Source organism: Triticum aestivum, chromosome 4B (assembly GCF_018294505.1).
Source record: "Triticum aestivum cultivar Chinese Spring chromosome 4B, IWGSC CS RefSeq v2.1, whole genome shotgun sequence".
NCBI lineage: Eukaryota > Viridiplantae > Streptophyta > Magnoliopsida > Poales > Poaceae > Triticum > Triticum aestivum.
This window is the reverse complement of record NC_057804.1, coordinates 623776334-623797544: the sequence shown is the minus strand read 5'-3', so window position 1 is coordinate 623797544 and position 21211 is coordinate 623776334. Positions and strand designations below refer to the sequence as shown.

At 46.2% G+C, this 21211-nt stretch overlaps 1 protein-coding gene across 1 annotated transcript; it reads right to left on the bottom strand.

Annotated features, from left to right (window-relative positions):
* Positions 1-18908: 18908 nt before the first annotated feature.
* Positions 18909-19647, bottom strand: LOC123089456 (uncharacterized protein At4g08330, chloroplastic). The gene has a single exon (XM_044511136.1). The coding sequence runs from the start codon at positions 19624-19626 to the stop codon at positions 19063-19065; it is 564 nt and encodes a 187-aa protein (XP_044367071.1). The 5' UTR covers positions 19627-19647; the 3' UTR covers positions 18909-19062.
* Positions 19648-21211: the final 1564 nt, after the last annotated feature.

Here is a 21211-nt window from a genome sequence, read left to right as displayed (position 1 = left end):
ACTTGGGAAAAAGAAGCAGCGGCGGCTCCCTGGCTAGGCCCGCGCGCGCGGCCTGGGACGCGGTGGCCTTCGGCCCGGCTGGGCCTTGGCCTGGCCGGCCTTGGTCCAGTTTTTTTTATAAATAGTTTCCGCGCGCAGAAAAAAAACAAAAAGAGATCTAAACGAACTCCGAAAAATCTAAAGTAAATTTTCCCCGACTCCTAAAAATGAGCCGAGCAAAATGAACTTTTCTCCGGACCTAAAATGCAATTTTTGAAAACGCACATTTTTCCATATCCAAATAAAATGCAAATAAAACTCCGGCAAACAAAAATTTCTATTTATTAGATCTTCATTTTCCTAAATTTTGGGAAAGTCGTATTATTCCCTCTCTCATATTTTGACACCGGAAAATTTATTGAAGATAAAACAAATAAATCAAACAATCCTCTTTTCAAAATTTGAGAAACTCTCAAATATGAAAATAACGAAATCTCCAACTCTCTCCGGAGGTCCTTGAGTTGCGTGAAATTTCTAGGATCAACAAAATGCAAGAAAATATGACATGCATGATGATCTTATGTATAACATTCCAAATTGAAAATTTGGGATGTTACAAACCTACCCCCCTTAAGATGAATCTCGCCCTCGAGATTCGGGTTGGCTAGAAAATAGGTGAGGGTGGTCCTTGAGCAAATCTTCTTCTCTCTCCCAGGTGGCTTCATCCTCAGTGTGGTGGATCCACTGAACCTTGCAGAACTTGATAACCTTGCTGCGAGTAACTCTGCTGGCAAAATCGAGAATCCTGACTGGTTTCTCGTCATATGTTAAGTCATCCTTCAACTGAATTGCTTCAAGTGGCACTGTATCTCTTAGCGGTACTTCCGTCATCTCGGCGTGACATTTCTTCAGCTGGGAAACATGGAATACATCATGAACTCCTGACAGTCCCTCTGGCAATTCCAGCTTATAAGCAACTTCTCCCATGCGTTGCAAAATTCTATATGGTCCAACGAAACGTGGTGCTAACTTTCCTTTAACTCCAAATCGCTTAACTCCTCGAAGTGGGGATACTCTGAGATAAACTCTGTCTCCAACTTCTATTCTATCGCCTTGCGTTTTAAATCCGCATAGCTTTTCTGTCTTGACTGGGCTACCTTGAGCCTATCGCGAATCAACTTAACCTTCTGTTCAGACTCCTTAATCAAATCTGGTCCAAACAACTGACGGTCTCCGGTTTCATCCCATGATAGCGGTGTCCTACACCTCCTTCCGTACAAAGCCTCGAAAGGTGCCATCTTCAAGCTGGTTTGGTAATTGTTGCTATAAGAAAACTCTGCATACGGCAAGTTATCATCCCAACTAGATCCATAGTCTAGTGCACAAGCTCTCAGCATATCTTCCAAAATCTGATTGACTCTCTCAGTCTGTCCATCTGTCTGTGGGTGAAAAGCTGTACTGAATTCTAGCCTGGTTCCCAATGTTTCATGCAACTGATTCCAAAACTTTGAGGTAAATTGAGTTCCTCTATCTGATACGATACTCCTCGGAACTCCGCGCAAACACACAATTCTGGTCATGTATATCTTCGCCAACTTAGCGCTGCTATAGGTAGTCTTAACTGGAATGAAATGCGCTACCTTCGTCAAGCGGTCGACTATAACCCAAATCGAATCATAGCCTGAACGAGTCTTTGGCAAACCTGTGATGAAATCCATGCCTAGTTTATCCCACTTCCATTCGGGTATCGGCAATGGCTGCAACAATCCTGCTGGCTTCTGATGTTCTGCCTTCACTCTCTGACATACATCACAAACTGCTACATACTCCACGATATCCCTCTTCATTCCGGTCCACCAGAACGTTTCCTTCAAATCCAAATACATCTTGGTATTTCCTGGGTGAATCGAGTAGGGTGAATCATGTGCCTCTTGCAAAATCAACTTCCTGATCTCCGGGTCATTTGGCACGTAAATACGGTCCTCAAACCATAGGGTATCGTGCTCATCCTCACGAAATCCCTTAGCTTTTCCTTCGCTCATTTTCTTCTTTATATCCGCAATCTCTTTGTCCCTTTTTGAGCTTCCCTGATTTTATCCATCAAGGTAGACTGAATCTCCAATGCTGCTACGTAGCCTCTCGGAACTATTTCCAAACATAGCTCACGAAGATCTTCTGCTAGCTCCTTTGGTATTTCTTCCGTCAATAGCGTATTGACATGACTCTTGCGGCTCAATGCGTCAGCTACTACATTAGCCTTTCCGGGATGATAATGCAATCTCATATCATAATCCTTGATGAGTTCCAACCATCTCCTTTGTCTAAGGTTTAACTCCTTCTGCGTGAAAATGTACTTCAAACTCTTGTGATCCGTGTACACCTCACAATGATTTCCAATGAGGAAATGTCTCCATGTCTTCAATGCATGCACTACGGCTGCTAACTCCAAATCATGTGTGGCATAATTTAATTCATGAGGTTTCAGTTGTCGTGAAGCATACGAAACAACTCTTCCTTCCTGCATAAGCACTGCTCCAAGTCCTCGACGTGAAGCGTCGCAATACATCTCATAATCCTTGGTCTGATCTGGCAAAATTAGCACTGGTGAGGTAACCAATCTTTTCTTCAACTCCTGAAAACTTGCCTCACAGTCCTCAGTCCATATGAACTTGGTATCCTTTTTCAGCAACTCCGTCATAGGCTTTGCAATCCTTGAGAAATTCTCAATGAATCTCCGGTAGTATCCTGCGAGTCCAAGAAAACTCCGGATCTCTCCAACTGTCGTTGGTGCTGCCCAATTGGTTACGGTCTCAACCTTTGTGGGGTCAACTGCTATACCTTCTCCGGATATAACGTGTCCGAGAAATCCAACTTCCTTTAGCCAAAACTCACATTTGCTGAACTTGGCATATAACTGATGTTCCCTTAGTTTCTCCAAAACCAATCGCAAATGTTCCTTATGCTCTTCTTCATTCTTCGAGAAAACCAAAATATCATCAATGAACACCACGACGAACTTATCCAAAAACTCCATAAACACTTTGTTCATCAGGTTCATGAAATAGGCCGGTGCGTTAGTCAGTCCAAATGACATAACGGTGTACTCATACAGTCCATATCTTGTGGTGAACGCTGTCTTAGGTATGTCCTGCTCTCGAATCTTCAACTGATGGTACCCTGATCGCAAATCGATCTTGGAAAACACTTTAGCTCCTTGCAAACGGTCAAACAGATCATTTATCATTGGTAGTGGGTACTTGTTCTTGATTGTTACTGCATTCAATCCACGATAATCAACAACCATCCTTAACGATCCATCCTTCTTCTCCACTAACAGTACGGGTGATCCCCAAGGCGAAGAACTTGGGCGTATATAACCTTTATCCAATAGCTCATTAATCTGCTTCTTGATTTCCGCCAAATCCTGTGCGGGCATCCTGTATGGTCGCTTCGATATCGGGCCTGTTCCTGGCAACAGCTCAATCAAAAACTCAATATCTCTATCTGGTGGCATTCCTGGCAATTCCTCAGGAAATACATCAGGATAATCCTTCACTACTGGCACCTCTTCCTGCACAACTCCTGATAGGAAATTTACATAAGCCCTCCTCGGCTCATGCCGTGATACATACTTGATTCTCCTCCCTTCTGGGGTGGTAAGCAAAATCGTCTTACTTGCGCAATCGATGTTTCCTCCATACATCGACAGCCAATCCATACCTAGAATCACATCCAATCCTTGGGATTCCAGAACGATCAAATCCGTCGGAAACACATGCCTTCCTATTCTCAATGGCACTTGAAAACATCCTTGTCTGGCCATATACTCCGCTCCTGGCGAGCTTACTAGCATAGGGGTATTAAGAATCTTAGTGGGCAGACTATACTTCTCTACAAATCCCCTTGATATGTATGAATGCGATGCACCAGTATCGAAAAGAACAAGTGCAGTAAATGACTTAACCAAAAACTTACCGATTACTGCATCGGGCTGATCTTCAATCTCCTCCACATCAATGTGGTTCACCTGTCCTCTGTTGAAAGGGTTTGGCTTCTTTCCAGCGCTTCCATTTCCATTCCATTTGGCCTTCAGGACATTCATTTGCGTAATGTCCAGTCTTGGAACACTTGAAACAGGTGACATTGCTCGGGTCTCTCTTGGCTGGGGTTGTTGGTGGGGTCCGGTTCTGGCCGTTGCTTCCTCCATTCCCATTACCATTCTTGTGGCCATTATGGTTGTGCGAACTACCTCCTCCATGGGTATGCTGAAACTGCACTCCTTGCTTAGGGGTATAACGGGGCTTCTGCTGGGCTCCAGAGTTAAACTTCCCCTGCCCATACTTCCTCTTGCGATTCTCTATTTGCTGCTGCTTTCCTTCAATCATGAGGGCGCGGTCTACCAACTCCTGGTAGTTATTGAATCTTGCTACCATCAACTGCAGGCTTAACTCATCATTCAGTCCTTCCAGAAACTTCTCCTGCTTAGCTGCGTCTGTAGCAACGTCATCTGGGGCATAACGTGCTAACTTACTAAAATCATCCACATACTGGCCAACAGTCCTTCCTCCTTGGCGTAAGTTGCGGAACTCACGCTTCTTCATGGCCATAGCTCCTGCTGAAACATGGGCAGTGCGGAAAGCTTGCTGAAACTGATCCCATGTGACAGTGTCTACAGGGTAAGTGGCTGTGAAATTCTCCCACCATGCTGCTGCGGGTCCGTCAAGCTGATGTGCAGCAAACTTCACCTTCTCACCATCTGTGCATCCTGCAGTGGTCAACTCCCTTCCTATCTTGCGGAGCCAATCATCTGCTACAATCGGCTCGGTGCTACTAGAATACACCGGTGGATGCAGCCTAAGGAAACGAGTCAAGTGATCCCCAGGTGGTGGTGGTGGTGGGTTGTTGTTGTTGTTGGCTTGGTTCTGTACCAATGTCTGAATCAAGGTATTCTGCTGCTGAATCAACTGGGTGATCTCTGGCGGAAAAACAAACTCGGGGTCGCGTCTCGGAGGCATCTGAAGGGTTTTAGAAAAGACGAGAAATTAAGAAAAGAGTGGGGTCTAGGGAGAAAACACTACCCGAATGCTTATGAGACAAATGCACACAAAATCACTTCATTCATTCAATCAAAGGGCTTACAACGGTCTAGCTATCGCAAAGGTGCGTGTACTATAATGTTTACATGGAGGGAATACTACTAATATGTGGGGGTCATCTATTAATTTGAACCAGTGGAAGATTCCATGATGTCTGCTCCAGCTTCGTCTTCAAAGTCGGGCTCGCTTGGATCCGAATCAGTGTCGTCGATGATGATGTAGTTGCTCGGACAGTCGACGTACTTGTCTTCATTCTTGAGCTCCAATTTCTTCTTGAGTTCTTCAATCTCATACTTAAGATCGTTATTGTGCCTTACGACAGCTACGATCTCGTCCACGTAGTCCTTGCGTAGAGTCTTCATCTCTCCTTCAAGTTCGATGATCCTTCCCTTTGCATTCTTCAACTCTATCATATCATTGCACATCTGATTCTCCTGGCGTCGAATGTGCTGGTTTAACTCCTGGATGAAAGCTGCAATGGATCTGTCCTTCTTGGTGCTGACTATCTCCCATTGTTCATTCCGGCGTCCGCAAATCTGGTAGATAGTGTCCTTGAGATCTTCTTGATAAACTTCTCCAATGCGTCCCATGGTGATATGAGCTGCCATGCTCTTTCCCAGACTCCAGGTTGGTGCACTGAAAACACTATCTATAGGCTTGGTGATTGGGGCGAATGTCCTTCCCGGAACGTGAGCTTGAATCTTCCAGCGCTCCTCTTCAGGCAGAGTGGCGTTGAAAGTCCCGGTGAAACTTGGTAGTCCAATGTTTAGGTACTTGGTAACTTCCTTCAAGTGAAATCCAAAAGGTGTGCCTTCATCTGGTTGGGCGTACTTGATCTTGGCGTCCTTCATCCTAAAAGAGTAGAAAAGATGAGGAGTTAGAAAATGGGAAGAGAGTAGTGATCTATGGCTTTAACTTAGTGGTCGTGTCCTACAGTCAGCGTGTGCTCTGATACCATCTCTGTAGCGACCTGACCCGAATGGATCACGTCTACTGTGCTACGATGTCATCCCTGGATCAGTAATGCTGACACCACACAGTACATCGAGGATTTATAGCAGAGTTGCAATCACACTCTTATTACATCGATGGCTCAAAAAGAACTTATTACAATAATCATGGCTTAAGGCCATCTAATAACGATAACAGCGGAAGACTTGGAAGATAAGTGAGTCCATCAACTCCAACGGCATCACTGAGTATAGAACCACGACCTAAAACGGCACCTTAATCGTCGTCTGAAAAGTCTGCAACATGAAAAGTTGCAGCCCGAAAACGGGTCAGCACATGGAATATGCTGGCAATGTAACACATAGAGAGAGGTAATGAGTATTGACTATACTACATGCATATTTGGCTGGTGGAAAAAGCTCTATGGTTACAGTTTTGCATAAAGCCAGTTTTTCCCTACTGCAAAGGAATAAATTTGTTTAACTATCATGGTGGTTGTTAAACATTGAGAATGGTTGACAGCATCCTCAATCCCAATTAAAAGTACTCATTAAAAACCCAACAATATTAATTAGAGTAACATGTTGAGATTCACATGATATTCAAGTACTAGATACTCAAGATGTCCATAACCGGGGACACGGCTAATCATGATTAGTTTGTACACTCTGCAGAGGTTTGCGCACTTTTCCCCACAAGACTCGATCGCCTCCGTTTGGTTTCTCGCACTACATGGTGTTTGAGAAACGGATGACCGAGACACAGTCTTTCAGAAGCGCTAGCACCTTACATGTGGGTAGACCTGTACACCTACATCCCTACATCTGCTAGCCTACCCGTAAGAGTTCGCACAACTTACTCCACTATGCCAGAGCCCATAATGGCTTGTGGCTGCACACGTAAGTTACTAGTATGAATTATCTTATGATCCCTTTGAGCCTGGGTGGCGGTCCGAAAAAAACAGGCAAGTCCTGATAGACATCAGGTGCCTCAATCCACCCAGATGTGTGTTTAAGTTGCCACCTTAGATAAACCATTAAAATTATCAATCTCACATCTGTCATGGATATCACTCACCCAATCCACGTCTACTAGCATAGCATGGCAATATAAGCAAACGTAGAGTAACTCCCAAAGGTTTGATAATAAAACAGGTAATAGGTACTACCTCATCTACTTCCCATCCCACAATTTATTTAGATCCTAATCATGCAAGTGGTTGAGGATTGATCTAATGCATAAAAACTGGGTATAGAAAGGTATGATCAAAGTGTTACTTGCCTTGCTGACGATCCGCGAAACCTAGAGACTCGAAGTAACAAGCGGCGCACTCCGGGTGATCTATCGCAGACAAACAACAAGCATACAATAAGTACTCATCTAATGCACAGGTAAATCTCGAATAGAAGATCTAACCAGAAAGTTCAACTTAAGAACCCTGGTTGCAAAAAGAATCGAATCAAAATTAGCAACAAAAGTCAAACGACGAAAGATAACAACTCGGTTCTAGCAAGTTGAAACTAAGTCAAATTTTACAGTAGCAAAACTTTGTTTAAGTTGATTAGTCGGAACGGCGGTTTCGAAACGAAACTCCAGGCGCTTGAATCACCTGATTCCGATAAACGAGTGGAAAGATAGACTAGAAAGAAGATCGGATCTGAAATCACGATCGGAAGAATCGCGGAATAAATCCGACGAGAAAAGAGAACGACGAACGGTTAAACGAACAGACGTTTATTAACCGAGGCGATCCGGTGATCACGTTCGTTAAAACGAACGGTCCGGCGAACGCTCACTAAACAAAACCGGAAAGAAAAACCGGCGAGAAAAACCGATCTAGGGTTTCGGAAAGAAAACCGAAACGAAAAACCGATCTAGAAAACCGGAACGGAAAACCGGAACGATTACGAAAAACCGAACCGAGGAAAAGAAAAGGTGACGCGGCGCGGCTAGTACCTCGAAGAGGCGAGGGGCTCCGACAGCGGCGGCGTTGGGTGGCGGCGGCGGTGAGGGGCGGCGGCGGTGCTGGTGAGGGGCGGCGGTGGCGCTGGTGAGGGGCGGTGGCGGTGGTGAGGAGAGGAGAGGAGGGGTTTGGTTTGATGTTTAGAGGGGGGTGCTTGGGTATTTATATTGGGGAGGTGGGGTTTTGCTTGGGGTAGGGGGCAAGGAATAGATTAGGATTAGGAAACAAAAGGAATAGATCTAGGAATAGATACGGAATAAACGAAGTAGGAAAAGAGTCCTACTAGGACTTGGGAAAAAGAAGCGGCGGCGGCTCCCTGGCTAAGCGCGCGCGCGCGGCCTGGGACGCGGTGGCCTTCGGCCCGGCTGGGCCTTGGCCTGGCCGGCCTTGGTCCAGTTTTTTTTTATAAATAGTTTCCGCGCGCAGAAAAAAAACAAAAAGAGATCTAAACGAACTCCGAAAAATCTAAAGTAAATTTTCCCCGACTCCTAAAAATGAGCCGAGCAAAATGAACTTTTCTCCGGACCTAAAATGCTATTTTTGAAAACGCGCATTTTTCCCTATCCAAATAAAATGCAAATAAAACTCCGGCAAACAAAAATTGATCTATTTATTAAATCTTCATTTTCCTAAATTTTGGGAAAGTCATATTATTCCCTCTCTCATATTTTGACACCGGAATATTTATTGAAGATAAAACAAATAAATCAAACGATCCTCTTTTCAAAATTTGAGAAACTCTCAAATATGAAAATAACGAAATCTTCAACTCTCTCCGGAGGTCCTTGAGTTGCGTGAAATTTCTAGGATCAACAAAATGCAAGAAAATATGACATGCATGATGATCTTATGTATAACATTCCAAATTGAAAATTTGGGATGTTACAAAAATCTATCATCCCTATAAGGCATGTCTTCACAAACTCTATGCACAAATTGACATGCTTATAAGAAACATTTTTATCATGACTAGTGCAATCATAATTGGTATCATAAATATTCATAGAAAGCACACTAACAACATTGCAATCATGTTTATCATTCAAAGATTTAGTGCCAAACATTTTATTGACTTCTTCTTCTAACACTTGAGCACAATTTTCCTTTCCATCATTTTCACAAAAGACATGAAAAAGACGAAGCATATGAGGCAACCTCAATTTCATTGTTTGTAGTTTTACTTTATAGACTGAACAAGTGATAAAACAAGAAACTAAAAAATTCAATTGCAAGATCTAAAGGTATACTGTCGGTGTCAAAACCGGCGGATCTCGGGTAGGGGGTCCCAAGCAGTGCGTCTTAGGATCAATGGTAACAGGAGGCAAGGGACACAATGTTTACCCAGGTTCAGACCCTCTCGATGGAGGTAAAACCCTACTCCTGCTTGATTAATATTGATGATATGGGTAGTACACGAGTTGATCTACCACGAGAGCAGAGAGGCTAAACCCTAGAAGCTAGCCTATGGTATGATTGTTGTTGTATATCTATCGACTAGCGTAGCCCCGGTTTATATAATGCACCAGAGGCCTAGGATAACAAGAGTCCTAGCCGAATATGCCGGTGGGGGAGGAGTCCTTGTCTTGATCGCCAAGTCTTGTGGATTCTTCCTTGTATGCGGCAGCTGTCCGGACTGACCCATGAGTATACGGCCATGGGGGTCCTCGGCCCAATCCAACTGATCGGGAGACGACGTGTTGAGTATCCCCTAATCCAGGACACCGTCAGTAGCCCCCTGAACCGTTCTTCAAGTTGGGGACGCTCCTTGATTCTTCCGAACTGTTCTTCATCTTCGGTTGCCGGTCTTGAAAACTGGTTCAACAAATCTTCTCATCTTCGATCTTGAGGATCGCCGAAATGCATTCGACGAGTTTACACGTCGGGTATCCGAGGAGCCCCTTTAAGTTTCCGGCCTTTATCAATGCCTTGTTATTTTTATGCCACACCTCGGGTTTGAAGTTTTTCATGGGCGGCAGCGTCCTCTTGCGTCCGAGCTCCAACGTCGGACTGCATTCAAGGTATCTTTTGCAGCCGAGCACCAATGCCGGACTGCTTCCCAGCTCTAACGCCGGACTATGTATCCGAGCTCCAACGCCGGACTGTATCTGAGATCCAACGCCGGATTGTATCTGAGCTCCAACACCAGACTGTGTCCAAGCTCTAACGCCGGACTGTGTCCAGGCTCCAACGCCAGACAGTATCCGAGCTCCAACACCGGACTATATCCAAGATATCATAGATCATCTGGGTTCAAAAAAGTTGAAGGAGTTTAGCCGAGCTTAATGCCGGGAATGCCCTTGAAGGAGCCAGCCACTTGCTTCCGAGCTATATGTTGAACTGCTTCCGAGGTGGTTAAGCACCTCGGTTATGGGCTGATTTTTGGTCAATGTTTTTTATTGATGCAATTTATTCTCTGACGAGATATATAGTCAGTAGCCCTCAAGGTGTGTATCAGTCTAAAACCCGAGATGCACCTGAAGGATGACATAAGACCGATGATCCCAGTAACCGCTGAGACTCAGGTTGATTTGCAAAATCGTCCTGAGGATCAAGTCCTAGCTCGGCAGAACACTTCGGGACACAAAAAGCAGCGTGCTCAGTCCTCGAGACTCAGGTTGGGTGCGACCGACCAACCTGAGGATCAAAATCTCCTCGGAAACTGTATTGCACTTAAAATTTTCTGCATAGAACAGGCAATGCAGTAGCCCCCGAGACACTGGTCGGGTGGCAACACCAGATCAGAGGATCGATGTGCCCCTTTAATATTTGTAAATAATAAGCCCGAAGCCCAGTAGCCCCTGAGCCTTAATGCGGGCACGGGAGGCCTAATTAAGGATCGATATCCATAGTAAAATCACAAATTATGTGTAATGACTCTATGTATCCAAGTACTTTACATCATTAATGCTCGGATCCGCATTGTACAAAACTTTGTTGACCGACCATCGGCTTCCACCTCCTCGGCCAATAGCCGAGGAGTGTTTGTCCTACTTTATAAAGCCTTTATGAGGGCAAAGATTTACAACAAACAAGGCAATCTGGCCATACGGTTTTATAAACAAAGGTACGCGGAGAGACATGTTATATTACTGTTTAACAGAAGAAATGTCTTCCAAAGAAAATAGTCCCGCTATCGGTTCCTTTCTTTGGGTTGTCATGCTAAGCATGATCATGAAACCTCAGCTCCAATGTAAGAGAAAAATATCGAGGATTTAGTTTGGGAGGCCAGTTAATAGCCCCCGGTAGTGTTCGGTGACAGTCGAGGTCAAGCCGTAAACACTTCGGCCATTGTTATGAATGTCCTGTCGTTTAACACTGTCATCGGATCACCGACCATTTTACGCTTATCGTGACAGTTAGTTTTCGGCTTTCTCCACTGAGGTGCTTAACCATGTGAGCTGGAAGCACAATCGCAGTGGTTCTCCCTTTGCACACCTAGCCGAACAAATTGGAACATAGGAGGCAAGCGCAGGAGCCGGGCAACCCAACTATTGACCGAAGACACAATTCGAAACCGATGCATATATAGCAATATCCGAGAATGTTTTTGCCGAATCTCTAAAGGTGTCCGGCGTTGCACTGCGAGACTTGTGTTGAAAACACACAAATAGTTTAAAAGTGCCATGGGCTCGAAAAGCCAAAAAACTTATTCAAAAGGTTAATGTCCGAACTAGATCAAGTGTTCGGTGCCAATCCGAAAAATGGACTTTAGAAAAAAAAAGGTGCTTCTGCCGTGCTTTAACATGACACATCCTATCTCAAAACTTCAAGCGGGTTAGCCTACGGCTTCAACCTCCTATCCCGAAGGCGGAGTACTTCTTACTAGGCCAGTTTAGCAAACTAAACTCTAGCGGCTTTGAGAGAGAAATTAGGCTCCCCGGCTAGTGACCGCACACTTGTGTCGAAAAAAGGAGTGATAAATAATAATAATAAGTTTGCAACGACTAAGAAGAAAAACACTTATCATAAAACGGCTCATATAAATTTAAGAGCCCCCAAGTGACTTGGGTGAAAGAATGATTGCATGTACCGAAGTACTTATATCATATCTATGTTCAACCGAACTTTAAACGCGTCTTAACCGACCGTCGGCTTCTCCCTCTTCGGTCAAGGACCGAAAAGTGTTATGTACTCCATCTGTCGAGAATATCGACGGTGCTTCCAATAACCAGGCAATCAGGCCATAAGGCTGTAACAGACAAAGCGCGCTCAGAGAACTTATGCTATATTACTGCGAAGAGTAAGAAGCATCTTCGAAGAAAATAGTACCCCCACCGATACCTTTCTTCGGTGCTCATTGTTATTATGAGACTTGTGCAATAGATTTTTTGTACTCATGAGTTCTGTTGTGTGCCGACCATGATTGAAAACAATAAGAGCGCTAGATTCGGCTTCACCCAGTCTGAGGTCCGGCTCGGGTGACCCGATCGTGACAATCGCAGAGGTGCTCCCTTTACTCCCTAGCCGAATAATCGGGAACGTAGGGGTAAGCACAGGAGCAAGGCAACCCAGCTTGCAAATCGCTTAAGTCAATATGGTGCATATTGTGGCGTAATACACGAACAAGGAACAAAGTCGTACAAGTATAACCATATGCAAGAGGAAAAAGCTTCATGAAGGAAGCCCCCAAGTAAACGGGGTATTTGAATTTGCGCGTCACAAACAAAGTTTGGACAAGGAAATTTTTACAAGCAACTTTTTTCCAAAAAAGTATAATGCTTGGCCGAGCTGAACACAAGTTAAAAATTTAAAATTTTGAGCATGAAGACAACTTAGCTGGTTAATGTGTTCGATATTGATGACGCGGTCCGAGCTTGATGCGGGACAAGGTTCCATCCCCGAGCCGGTCCCGAGGTGGCGGAGCAAAGAGCTCGACACTCCGAAGTGGTGACATAGCACGGTCAATGCAGGACGGCAGGGTGATGCTGAAGTCCCCAGCATGGGGTAATGAAGTGTTGACGAAGCCCCCCGTCCAGCCGAGGCGACGCCAAAGGATATAGTCCGGCTGGATCATTTTCCTGTGCACAAAAAATAGTGCAAACCGGAGATAATAGTAATAATAATAAAAATAAAAAAATTCGTTGCATAACAAATAATCTATGCAAAGTGAGTAATAAAAGAAATATGGCCTGGCGCCGAATTCAATGTCGATGCAGGGCGGCGGCGTGATGCGGTAAAGGCATGGCAAGGCCTGAATTCACAGGTCGGTTCGAGTTCCAGATGCGGCGTTCGCCGGACTATGTACGGAAACTGACCGAACCACCATGCAACCGTCGTTAATGCGGCCACCATTTGATAAACCTGGGTACATATGACGGACAAACCAGAGTAATAATTTATTGGGAAAAATGAACCCTAACAAGCAAAAAATACTAGGATTAATAGCACCTGGCTTATTTGTTGTAGCAATCCGAAGAAAAGATGATTCCCAAAATTGGGACTCGATCCGCACACCTATCGCCTGATGGGCGATAAAGCAACGGCATGGCGATGCTGGCAAAGGTTGGTTCGCCAAGGCAAAGCCCTCGGTCCAGCTAACGTGACGGAGCTGGTCGGCTAGCGACGCCGAAGTCTCCGGAGTAGGTTGATGAAGAGATGATAAAGCCCCCGGTCCAGCGATGCAGGTCGTGACGTGGTCGATGCCGGCTTGATGAAGTGACCGTGTGGCGATGCAGGTGTGCCCGCTCCGTGTAATCCGTGGGGCGGCGATGTTGGTGACGATTTATCCTTCGCGATGCCGAACTATTATTCGGCTGGCCGAGATGATGATCCGAAGAAATTGAGCTCGGCTCAACAAAGTGACGACGTGTCTAACGCAGGTCGGCCGCCGTGGAGTGATGTTGTCGGGCTGGTTTGACACCGGCGCGACGGTGAAGTTCGTATTGCAAGAATACTTTTAATATTACTGGGATGTGTTTGAGAATAAAACACAACACCCCATACGAAAACTTCCTTCAAAAAGGATGTCCGAGATCCCGTTCATAAAGAAGATGAATTCGGGTCGGATTCGTTCTCGCGCAGAAAACAGATCCAAAAAGTGATGCACTAATCGGAAGTTTCCCGGAGTTTGGACGGTCGGATCGAGCTGAATTTTTGGCAGGTGGTAGATATGAGAATTCTGCAGCAAATCAACGGTTGGATCCTCCAAAGGACATCCGAGCTAGATGCTGGATACCACGCCCTAAACTCGTCTCGATTCTCGTCCAGATTCAACAGGGCTCCGGTATATCGGAGATTGCCGGCGATTCCTTCATCGGAGCTCGACGAAATTTTTGCAGGGTTGTTGTAGACTTAATTCCGCATAATTCCACCAAAGTAATCGTTTAAGCGACACTCGAGGAGGCGGTGGCGGCGGATACAAGTTTGCTGTCCAGAAAAACAGCATGGTCGCCTGAGGGCAATGTTGACGTTGAGCCCCCGAGCTCCGTGGATGACTCCTCCATGATCTTGATAGATATCGGAGTTGGTGTTGATGAAGACCTTCATCCGAACATGACGATCGGAGGTAGGGCGCAGTCCTCGGTCAAGCCAAGGTGACCAGTCGAGCTGGTGACGAAGAAGCCGACATCGCAATTAACCTGCAGTCGAGCCATTGATCCGTTCGCCGATCACACAACGGAACTCTCAATGAAAGCACCAATGTCGGTGTCAAAACCGGCGGATCTCGGGTAGGGGGTCCCAAGCAGTGCGTCTTAGGATCAATGGTAACAGGAGGCAATGGACACAATGTTTACCCAGGTTCAGACCCTCTCGATGGAGGTAAAACCCTACTCCTGCTTGATTAATATTGATGATATGGATAGTACAAGAGTTGATCTACCACGAGATCAGAGAGGCTAAACCCTAGAAGCTAGCCTATGGTATGATTGTTGTTGTATATCTATCGACTAGCCTGGCCCCGGTTTATATAATGCACCAGAGGCCTAGGATAACAAGAGTCCTAGCTGAATACGCCGGTGGGGGAGGAGTCCTTGTCTTGATCACCAAGTCTTGTGGATTCTTCCTTGTATGCGGCAGTTGTCCGGACTGGCCCATGAGTATACGGCCATGGGGGTCCTCGGCCCAATCCAACTGATCGGGAGACGACGTGTTGAGTACCCCCTAATCCAGGACACCGTCATATACCTTCAAGCGCTCACCTCACTGACAATGGTGCTAGAAAAGAGCTTGATGTCTACTATGCAACCTTCTTCTTGTAGACTCATGTTGGGCCTCTAAAAGCATAGTTTTGTAGGACAATAGCAGTTTTCCCTCAACTGGATGACCTAGGGTTTATCAGTCCATGGGAGGAGTAGGATGAAGATGGTCTCTCTCAAACAACCCTGCAACCAAATAACAAAGAGTCTCTTGTGTTCCCAACACACCCAATACAATGGTAAATTGTATAGGTGCACTAGTTTGACGAAGAGATGGTGATACAAGTGTAATATGGATAGTAGATATAGGCTTTTGTAATCTGAAAATATAAAAACAGCAAGGTAACTAGTAACAAAAGTGAGCAAAAATGGTATTGCAATGCTTGAAAACAAGGCCTAGGGTTCATACTTTCACTAGTGAAAATTCTCTCAAAAATTATAACATAATTGAATCATGTAACAATCCCTCAATGTGCGACAAAGTATCACTCCAAAGTTTCTACCGGAGAATGTAAGACGAAAATGTGCATCAACCCCTATGCATAGATTACCCCAATGTCACATTGGGAATCCGCGAGTTCAGTGCCAAAACATACATCAAGTGAATCAATAGAACATCCCATTGTCACCACATATATCCCATCGCAAGACATACATCAAGTGTTCTCGAATCCAATACTCAATCCAACATAACGAAACCTCAGAGAGCAAGACTCAATTCATCACAAGAAGGTAGAGGGGGGAGAAACACCATATGATCCAACTATAGTAACAAAGCTCGCAGTACATCAAGATCATGCCAAATCAAGAACACGAGAAAGAGAGATCAAACACATAGCTACTAGTACATACCCTCAGCCCCGAGGGTGAACTACTCCCTCCTCGTTATGGAGACCGCCGGGATGATGAAGATGGCCTCCGGTGATGGTTTCCCCCTCCGGCAGGGTGCCGGAACGGGCTCCCGATTGATTTTTCGAGGCTACACAGGCTTGCAGCGGCGGAACTGTCACACCCTAATTTTTTGGCCCTTTCTTTTTCTTTTGATTTTCTTTGGATTTTGCTTGGATTTCTTTTTTTGTGGCTCTGTGGTCTTGAAACTTGGGAAGATCATCTCTTCTCAAGTCTCACAAGTGGATTGCCATCATCTAATCCATCCCAAAATTATGTCATTCCCCATCTTGGACCAATCTCAATATTCTTTATTAGGAATATTCTTTTTCTATTAAAAGATAACCCTATTTGCCCTAGGTTGTGAAGCAACCTATAGTTCTGTCATTCCAAAAATTTCTAAATAATTCTCATAAACTTTTTGGGTCCTATTTTCATCAAATATGGCAAAAAATAACTTTCCATGTTCAAAAATATTTTCCAAATATTCCTTTTCATATTTGGCCCTAGATGGCACTTTGTGAAGCAAGTGTCATTTATCTTTACTTGATTGCTCCCAAACTTTTTGGATGCTCTCTCCTATCCATATCATTTCCTCATGCAAAATTTCAACTTCAGTTGCCTAGTGAATATTTTTCAGCTAATTTCCAAAGTCTCTGACCAGAGAGGAACTTTGTGAAGGAGGTACTAGCTAGGCATATTCAAATGAGTTGAAATTTTGTCACAACCTCCATATGATCAAATCATAGCTCTCTTCCAAGTTTGAGCTCATGTCACTCCTCCATGTGAGCTCAGCATCAATTCTTGGTTTCTGGTTAGATTTTCAGTTTGTGAAGCTAGCTCCCTCCATCAAGTCTATTGTCCACCAATCATGATCACAAGCACAAAACCTAGTCGTCGATCCGGTACATGGTTGTGTTGTAACACCAATTTATGAACGTTCGTTTTCTTTGTTAAGATTTAGGATAACAACATTCTTATATGGTTAACTAATGGTGATGAAATAATAATAAAAAGTATAGTAGTTAAGATTAGGTATATTTTGACTTAAAAGTATAATAATAAAATGTTTTCCTCAAAGACAACATGCATACTTTGTTTCATGTGATTGCCAAATGTTTTCATACTGAGGACGTGAGCGAAAACCCTAAGGGCCCAGGAAATGAGCGAGATAAGGGAGCAGGGAGGGAGCACGCACTAGAAGGTGGTGACCTGGTGGAAGTCTTCATTGAAGGCATGAAAGTGATGGAGGTAGCCGCAAGGAGGGCCTACGTAAGGCAGGTCATGAGCACCAAGTGCGTCCCCGACACCAGCATCAGTTCCCTACACCACAACATCCACAACTGACGTTGCTGCTATTTCTAGAAAAATAAAGAAAAGGGAAGAGTAGGATATTTTATTCTTTTTTGAGACATGACTTTTTTGCGTTCTACTAGCGTGGTAATATATAATAACACAGCTTAATCTGATATGTGATTCTGTTTCTTTGATGGAGAGTGATGACATGTGATTCTGTTTCTGTGATGGAGAGTGGTACATGATAAGTTATGAAGGGGAAGGAGGGCTCCTTCTTGGCGAGATAGTCGATGGTGTTGCCCCTCATGGATGGATCGGGACCGCGGCGGCGGGGGCCGTCCCCCACTTGGCGACGAGGGCACGGAGGAGTGGCAAGATGCGTGCACGTGTGGCCATGGCCATGGTGGTGTGTCATTAGGGTCGGGTTGGGTCGTCACTTGGGTTCCTTCTATGGTTCGGGTCAAGCTGAGTAGCAACTTGACCTTGTTTCTACAAACTTGCGGCTAAAACACCAAAGAGAAGTGAGAGCATCTACAAACCGAACTTGCGTAATCCAGGCCCCTATACGTCTGTGGACGTGCCCGGGCGTATCCGCTGACAGTGACTGGTCAACACACAAAATTGCAACTCAATCGGATCCATCAAACCAAATCATCAAATCCATACTAGTCTCATGCCACGTTAAACATACATAGTTCAACACATGTCATCGGACTATCAAAAATTGACATGCTCTACTAACTACGAATTGAACGACAACGGAAAAGGTTCATCTGCGGCGGCCCTTGCTCTTCCCGTCTTCCTTGAGGGAATAGCAGTCGAAGACGCAAAATGGATCGAGGCGGATCTGCTCATTGACGGAGCTGTTCGATCTGTGACCGTCCACGCCCTTCTCGTCCTTGGGGGATGGTCGGGCATGGCACTAACCGTCCTGCTTTGCTCTGTTGCCATCGCCTTAACTGCCCTCCTTCACCGCTTCTTGGCTATGCGGGGTGCTGAAGCAGCATCCGCTTGAAGCCGCGCCCGCAGCCTCGCGTTTGGCACGCCTCCTGCTCATTTTGGTCGGGCACCATGGAGGCTGATATGGCCTCCGTTTCGGCCGGCGAGGCCACCAGGACAAGGTGCCACCTAAACGGTTACACCCACACAGCAGGGTTGCGCGCCATGTGGTGATCTCCGCTTTCGGTGATGCCGGGGTCACCCGCGTGATCCACTAGCCCCGGCGGATCCTAGCGCCATTTGGGCAATGGAATACTGTGAGATCGATGAAGACCACGAGAAGGCGCACTCCTCCCGGGATAGTCGGAGTGCAGAGCGGATGACCATTTGCTCATCTGAACTGCAAAGGATTTGCTCAAGTGCACGGGCTGGATTGGGGGTTATCGGGCGTCCAAGCAGTCGGGATGTTTGAGCCGGACTTTCGCCGTGCGGTTGGGTCGCAATTATGCGTCGGATCGGTGATCGGGCAGCCCGTGCGCTTGTTTGAGGCCGATATGCGTCCGGTTGTGGACTCTTTCTCTCTGAACTGTTATCAGAAGCACGATGATTCAGAACTGCTTCGATTTTCGCAGCAAATCAGAAGTGTTAAACGAGGCATGATGGACGACAACGTCTTCGATTTTCACACAATTCACAGCAAATTCCACCCGTCCAAGTTTATTTTGCAGCCAAAGATTTACATGAAGTAGCACTGATTTACAGCAGGAAGGAGTGAGCATCGTCACGGGATGAATCAAGCTTCTCAACTCAGCGGTCAGCGCGCGGCGGCGGCGGCGGAGGCGGAGGAACCGGCGGCCGTGACGGCCTTGATCTTGATCCGGTACCTGGGCCGGCGGGGGACGACCTGGCTGGGGCCCATCCCGAGCTGGCCTGTGCCCTCCATGAGCGGAGGGCCGTCGTCGTAGACGTGGCCGAGGAGCTTGCCGCAGGCGTCGCAGTTGACGCGGGTGCGCTTCCGCTGGATGCCCCAGTAGTCGAGCGTCTCGAAGAAGGGGCGGATCCGGTCCTCCGCCGCGAACCGCAGCCGCGACTCGTCCACCCAGCTGAAGGACAGCGTGCCCTTGTTCCCCGCCTCGAAGTAGGTCCCCGCCGGGTAGAGGTGGGAGGCGGACAGGTTCAGGTCCGCGCCGCATGCCGCACACCCGTACGCCGCCGCCATCGCCGGAGTCGCCGGTGGCTGGGCCATCGGTCGGTCGTGGCCGTGTGATTTGGATGGTTTGGCGTGGGGGATTTGGGTTGGAGGACCTGATCGGTTCGCTCCTTGGGGGTGGGTGAAGGACGGCACGGCACGGCAGCTTTGCTGGTGCGGCCGCCGCATTGGACCGGGCGTTTGAGAAGCTTCTGTCCGGCGTCTGGTTGAAGTCAACGTGGACGCGCAAACGCAGATTCAGACGTCACATCCCGCACGGACTCATAAAACCACAGACAATTTGATCGTGTTTAGCTGGTCAGCATCAGATAATTTTTCTAGTGATCTAAACATTCGTATATTTCTTTACCGAGTGAGTATAATACTTTTCAGAAGATTTCAATATGGAACCAACCTGTGGTTGGATATTTAGAGAGACTGTGATATTCGCAGCCCGTCAGGGTTCAAATCCTGGTGCTCGCATTAATTACTGGATTTATTTCAGGATTTTCGGCGATGCACATTCAGTGGGAAGAGATGTTTTCGTCGACGACGAGGTGCCTACGATGACGGCTGAGTCTTTTGAAGGTGCTCATAGGGGTAGAGTGTGTGTGCGCATGTTCATAGGGTGAGTGTATGCGCGTGTATATGATCGCTTTGCGTATGTACTGTGTTAAAAAAAGAAGTGGGTCTAGTTTAGACTCTAAATATGTCTACATACATCCGTATGTAGTTCGTATTAAATATTTAAATAACTTATATTTAAAAACGGAGGAAGTACATGTTATGCACGGAGTCATAAAACCATACACAATCTGTCCGCCTTGATCTAGGCTGAGCTGTTACGCTCTGAGCTGCAAGACATGGCTTCATCACGGTTGGTGCAGGCGACCTAGCCTATAGTTGATATGGTTGATTCCTTGCACGACAAGCTTTCTCCTGCGCCGGCTGAGGCTCACACCCTAATACACCGTCTCCTCTGTCTGAGCTTGATGTTGCTTTGTGGATGTCGGACAGGTGGAGCTCTATGGATGCTTCTCCCGTCGTGCTTCGGTCGCCTCATTGCCACTGCCTGCCTTGCCCTATGTGGGCGAGGACTCTAGCATGAGTCCAGCACCAGTGTGACGGATCATGCCCGAGCTTCATAAATTGTGCTAGGAAGCTATTTCGACTTTGTCGGAAACACCTTCGCAGATAGGCTCACCTGCGCCTCCGTTCATGGATTTAGTGCCCTCTCCACCACCCTTGGATCCTAACCACTCATCCGAGCTAGACGAGTAGGTCTTTCCTATGGGGTGATGTTGTTGTGGCCGGAGTTTCGGTGCTTAACCTCGAGGACCTGGTCGCCATCAAGCTTAATGATTTCCTCGGTGAGCTGGACCCTAGCATGAGCAAGGTAATCGGACGTCTCATGAGGAAAAAAGCTCTCCCTAGATCCGGCATTCGCAGAGATAAATCGAGCAAGTGCAAGAGCAAGAAGGGTGGTGATAAAGGGGATGATGCAGGTAGTTCCGTGATGCAATTTTCTGGACTACAAGTGTGGGCTCAGATGTGTTTGTTGTCTTCGCCCAAGTGTTCTTCTCAACTTGTAGCTAGTCGATGCTGTTTTGTTTGTGATTGTGAGACCCAAGTATTGGGAGGTTGTAGCAGTGTTGTGTTGGGTGTGTTGGGAGGTCGCACTTTCTGGTCCTGTGGCTTCATTGTTTGGGAATAGTCCGTGTGTGGGGTATTCATTGCGATTGTTTTCGCTTGGTTCTCCACTAATAAACTAGGC

What these genes read in the sequence shown, in the direction of transcription:
- LOC123089456 (XM_044511136.1), bottom strand. Translation starts at nt 19,626, where the DNA reads ATGCGGCGGCCGCACCAGCAAAGCTGCCGTGCCGTGCCGTCCTTCACC.